The sequence below is a fragment of the Lygodium microphyllum genome, chromosome 15, assembly GCF_053477565.2.
Source record: "Lygodium microphyllum isolate KBCC chromosome 15, Lygodium_microphyllum_v1.1.10, whole genome shotgun sequence".
NCBI classification, from domain to species: Eukaryota; Viridiplantae; Streptophyta; class Polypodiopsida; order Schizaeales; family Lygodiaceae; genus Lygodium; species Lygodium microphyllum.
In genome coordinates this window covers 116,243,087-116,248,849 of record NC_141149.1, presented here as the reverse complement: position 1 = coordinate 116,248,849, position 5,763 = coordinate 116,243,087, and the positions used below count along the sequence as shown (strand labels likewise).

The following is a 5,763-nucleotide window of genomic DNA, read 5'->3' as shown; positions in this document are numbered from 1 at the left end:
GCTTAGTGGCCTGAAATCAAACTGTTCCTGAGGTATGGAACCCTTAGGCATTGTTAAATTTCTTTTTTTGTAACCCTTGCTTTCATAGTTTTTCCATACGTGAATCAAACGTCAAACGCAAACGCGTATCAAAAGTATGAAACGAGTATGATTCAGACCCTAGACCTGAATCATACGTGACCCTAATTTTTTAACATATTCTTAACAAAATATGAGAAAAATACACAACTTTAAGATATGATAAACATGATAAACATGTGCTAATTTCAAAATAAAAGAACAATGCACAACTCTTGAACTTTGAAGACTGAGACTCGAGAGTTTGAGTCAATATATAAGGATTCATGATTCATCATTCAACTTTCAAGGAATTGACATGATACATGATACATCTGTCATCAAGATTCAAGCCAAGTTGCCCAATGCCAAGTCTGGACTCTGAAGACTCACTGCAGTCTGCACTGCTCAGTGCTCACAGGCTGAAGCCTGAGAGAGAGAGAGAGAGAGAGAGAGATCTTACCTGATGATCAAAAAGTTTGGGGCAGCAGTATTTCCAAGTAGAGAGCTGTGTTTCCCACAGTTTGTGGAGTTCCTCAGGCTGAGTTCAGTCGTTTTCAGTCACGATTCCTCAGGAGTGTGTGTTTCAGACTGCCTGGATCCAGGGAAAGAGTCGGCAGATAAAGGCGACCACATTCTGTATGCTTTTGTGTAAAGTCGTCAACATTTTTTAATTAAAAAAAACGTAAAGTCTGATATGGGGTTTTCAGACGTCTGTTTTTCAGACGTTTACAGACGTCTGAAATTCATTTCAGACGCGTCTGAAAACAACTATGCTTGCTTTGATATCAAACGGCCTCGACACAATCCTGTTGCATTCTTAGCTGTGGGCTTCAGTTTAAATAACATAATGCAAGCTGGCAAGCAGAGGAAAAAGCCACCAGTCTGTCATAGCCACCCATTTCAGCAATGGATAATATTCCTCCTCCAGCACCTGGCGATGCCACTTCCAGAACCAAACTTTGACAGTATCCAGAATGAGCCCCAATACAGCAACTTTTATGTCAAGTATGATAAAATTTTGAGAAAGCAGGTCCTGTCTCAGAAAACAAGCGACCATTGTCCTCATGAAAACAAGCGACCATTGTTTTCATGGAAACTAATACATTCTAAGATAGAGCTTCGTAAGGTAACCTTCTTACTTAATTACTAACCATTCATAAGAGCAAAATTTTCTAAGCAAAAAAGTAGTTTGCTTCAGAAAGAAGGCTAGAGATCTGCTGAACTTGTTGCAGATGCACATGATCTTAACAACACACCCTTTCATAGTTCTCCAGATTTTACAAACTGATTCAGCAACATAGCCAAAGCATGGCCGGCTGGATGTAAGTGTTTTCAGAGAGAACTGATTGATGGCATTCTTGAATGCTCTACCTAGCACTAACCTCCAGAACTCACATCAAGCCATTAACACCACCTTGTTCAGTATACATGGAAGGAGTTGGCGTGAAGAAAGCAACATGGATGTGGCTAGTTCCAGAAATGGGCATTCACATGTGGCAATAAAGGTATCCAACTTTGTCCAACAAGTTCACAGACCCAGCAAGCAAATCACAGTGGCCACAAAAGACAAGCAGTAAACTGACCACCTTCACTGAGTGCATGCTTCTAGAAAAGAGTTCAATCCACACTGCTATACAACATGTTGTCTTAATTTCAGTAGACTCAATGTATTTGAAGTACTTTGAAATACAAGTGCACACAACAACCATTGCCATAGCATGTGCTTGTAGGACAATGCTAACAAAAAGGTGCAGTAAGTAGGAACCCAATAAAATATAGCCACAAGCAAACCTCCCGTTGCAACAGTGAGTGTGCAACATACCCAACAATGTCTGTATGAGTAACTGTGCAACATACGCTAGTGATGTGGAAAAATGAGTCGCAGAACACATTTCCACCAAACAGAAGCTTTCGATTCGGACAATGTTCACCACACCATGAAACAATCTAGAGCCGGGGACCCAAGTTCCAGTAACTACATAGTACAAAGCAAATAAAGCAGTGAAACCAATGCCTGTAAATACAAGATCTTTCATTAATGTATGACTTTAAAGTACTGTACAGTGTTTTGAGAGTTGGAAGTATAGTGCCTGGAACTACTACAGTCTACAGCATGATCTCTACACTTGGTCAGATAAGTTCAGTTGTCCGCTGAATTTGTTCATGTGGACTCTAAATGGCAGCTTGTTTTGTGGGGTGCTCTATGGCTATATAGGCTTGTATTGACAGTATGAAATTAGTTCATATCTTTAGAGGCAGGCCTCCATAATGAAAGCCCATGCATAATTTGCTCCTTCCAACCTAACAGCATCCACTTTCCATCCTCCTCAACTCTAAAATCCTTATGGTAAGCAGTCCGCACAATATAGCGAGCTTTCTGAACTACTCTCTCATCAAGAGGCAACTGTTCAAAGCCAGCTCTCTGAGTGCGATTTTGCCACTGCCTATAAGTCTCCGGCCTCTCTATGCGCTCTGGACCTTCGCATGCAACAACATTTAAGATGTCCCTGCCCAGCACTTCCCTTTCAATCATCATCCGTTCTTGATTGTCACTCTCTATGGTTGTGTCCATCATATCAAATTTACTAGAAAAGAACACTAAAGCTTCCTTAAACCGTGACATGAAAAATGGAGCATTGTAGCCTGCATTCTTGATTCCCTGCACAAAGAGTTTTGGCTTCATGCTATGAATCCTATTGAGCACAGTTTTCCGAGGGTTTGAAGCTAATACAGTCTCATCAAGGAGTTGCTGCAGACGATACATGCTGTTCACTACAAGAACCTCATCCTGTCTTAAATGCAGTGATGATGGCTGAACACTTTCCCACTTGCTTGCAACAGCATGATACTCAAAAGGAACAGCATAAGTTTTTGCATATTCTGCCAGCCGGCGTCCTGTCATCTCTACTCTTTCTGCAGACTTGAATCCAGGTTGAGGGAAATCGATCCCAGTAATACGTAAAACTGGAGGTCCACCCCTGCGTTCAGCTAGGGCACTGATCAGACACGGCCACTGAAGTCCGTACAAAATGCCATAGTCAACAATGTGAAGCCTAGAAGCACCCTCAGCTGCTTCAAGGATGGCTTTATTGGCAAAATAGTGAGAAACTTTAACGAAGGGGCAAATCTCCACAAACAAATGGTGTGCCTTGAGCATTTTGGCTGCAGATGGTGTGTTATTGGTGAAGGCAGAGTACAAGCGGCCACCAGTTCCAGACAACCGAGCTACCAAGCCTTCGGCAAAGTAATGGGCCACACGCTGCAAACCAGTTCCAGATGGAGATGCATCCTGCCTGATAACCTGCAAAATCTCATGGGCTCTCCACACATCATCTGCAGCAACAGCTTGGGCGCAGCTGATCAGAAGTTCCCTTAAATCGACCATGTTCATAGGTCTCAATGAGCCTGGACCTGCACGCTGTTGAATGGATAACGGTGAGAACCTTCTAGCCTCATCAAACATAAACCCACCATCATTAAGAAATCTGGCATGTATTTCTGCATTAAGGTCCTCATTTTGGACATACGAGATCACATCCTCTCTTTTGGTATGCGTTGGCTTCTCAACTGATGTTCGCATGCTGGCACTATGTTGCTCCTCCCATGCAATATCTTTCTGTAGTAAAGTACACTCCAAAGCACTACCATTTGGCATGGGCTTCTTGTTCGCTGACACCTTAGATTCATCCGGAATCGCCCTTAACAGCTTATTTTGTTGATTCTTGCTGCCTCGAATATTATGCAATCCATTAGACAGAGCTTCGTGCTGCGCACTCTCCTCTGTAATTGCATTTGCCATGTTGCTCACATTGATATCATTCCTAACAGATGAAGAAGTGACGGCATTGTTGTCGACAACAATGACGTCTTCAAACACAGCATGTCTAGGCAAGGCAGTAGGTTGAGAACTAGACTCGTGTGACTGAGGAGGAAAATTACCCGTGGAATCTGAAGACAAGGGAGAAAACCCTGAAAAGTGATGGGGTAAGGTTTGATCTCCCATGACTATGCTGGCGTCTACCAAGGCATTCCCAACATACTCCATCATCCCTGGATGCTGGTCGTTCCAGGTTTGCTCCTCAAGCACATCGCCATTGCCGAAGTCCACTTTGCTGCCCCCTTGCAAGATGTCATAGAATTCTTTGACTGTGGCATGGTAGGATGTGCATTCCTGCATCATGCACTTGCGATCCTCCATGTCCTCCTCCATAAGCATGTCGTTGATGTACTGCAGGACAGGGTCCTGGAAAGAATCCTCCTCGGGGTGCTGCGGCGGCAACAGTGACAGCTGGGCATGCAAGGGCAGAGACGAATTGGATGCGGCAGAGACCCAGGAGCCATCAGCATCACGAGCCCAGGAAGAAGGCAAGGGAGGGGAGAGAGCGGAGGGGCTGCTGCTGCTCTGGGAGGGGTGCGGAAGGGGGTCAGGGGAGGGGGGAAATGGGGACGGGGAAACAGAGAAGGAGGAGGGGGGGGAAGGGGAGGCATGGTTATGGGTCGGCAGGGAAGCAGGGGACGATGGTGGGGGGTGATCGGAGGAGAGAGGCTGCTGCTTGCGCATCTGGGTCTGCAGCCATGCCAGTTGAAGCTGCCGAGCCAAGGGGGTCTCCATTGCCGCTGCTACCTTTTAGGCAGCAGAATGCTAAAGTAATATCAGGTTTGGAGAGAAGCCATAGCCATGCTTGCTAACGACGCACATTCAGTCCAAAGAGACAACGTTACAGTAAATGTTGGAGTGCGATAGACAGGGACCGCTTCTTGTGACCCGTCTCGCTGACAAGGGCCACACATCATGCTGCCATCGTCTTCATTGAATTCCTAGGACCCAGAGTGGTGGCCATTGGGCCGTAGCATTGAGGCTGGTTACACAATGCCATTGCCTGGCCAATCTGCGCCCAGTTGGTGGGCACATGAAAAGTTGACTTAGGGTGGGTTCAGACCTAGGAGACAAACAGGCATCCCAAATACAGATGGCCAATCAAATTTTAGCATGAAAAACTGTATGTTCACGCACATGGTGGAAGGCCAAAAAAATTAGGGGCCTTTTTTGACACGTCATGGCCAAGTGTTTGCTCCTCTCTTCCGGCCTGCCCAGCACGGATACTTCTCCTTCATGCCATGTCTTCTCTTTGGCTCCTTTCCTTGTCCACCACTAATGTAAATGAGATGGCGAACAACTCTTGGGAAATCCTTGTAGATGGGTGGAAAAGGGGATTTTTCACCCTTTTGTCCACCGGGGCAAGTGTGAACCCACCCTTAGATGTCCGACACTTGCATGCACACTGGACACTGAACACTTTTTGTGGTCAATAAGTGTTCGTTCATCTTCTATCCGCAATCGTTTACATACCAGCCACCACCTATGTACCGGACACTTCCTGAATCATATGTAGATGAAGGGATGCTATGGATGTTGATCATTATTGATATAATTATTATTATTTGAATACCTGATTAAACACAATCATTGATGCTAGATTTTTCGAAAAACAACTAATAAAAATTTAAAAAGTGACTAATAAAACTAAAAGCATTACAAAACTCTAAAAAAACAGCTAATAAAACTAACACAAATTAGTCATGAAAGAGAGCAAGGGAGTTGAACCCCTTCACCATGTTGTTGAGGCATGGTTCTACCTAGCTCTCTGTAGAAAGGTGGAAAGAGGGAAATTTTATTAGCACACCACCCCTCCTTCCACCTTT

At 44.6% G+C, this 5,763-nt stretch overlaps 1 protein-coding gene across 1 annotated transcript; it reads right to left on the bottom strand.

Annotated features, from left to right (window-relative positions):
* Window positions 1–332: 332 nt before the first annotated feature.
* On the bottom strand, window positions 333–4,912 carry LOC148024949 (scarecrow-like protein 33). Its single transcript, XM_087694632.1, has one exon. It carries the CDS (start codon window positions 4,670–4,672, stop codon window positions 2,297–2,299), a length of 2,376 nt encoding a protein of 791 aa, XP_087550758.1. The 5' UTR covers window positions 4,673–4,912; the 3' UTR covers window positions 333–2,296.
* Between the last annotated feature and the right edge of the window lie 851 nt (window positions 4,913–5,763).

Excerpts from the sequence above, each read along its gene's own strand:
- LOC148024949 (XM_087694632.1), bottom strand. The coding sequence starts at position 4,672 with ATGGAGACCCCCTTGGCTCGGCAGCTTCAACTGGCATGGCTGCAGACC.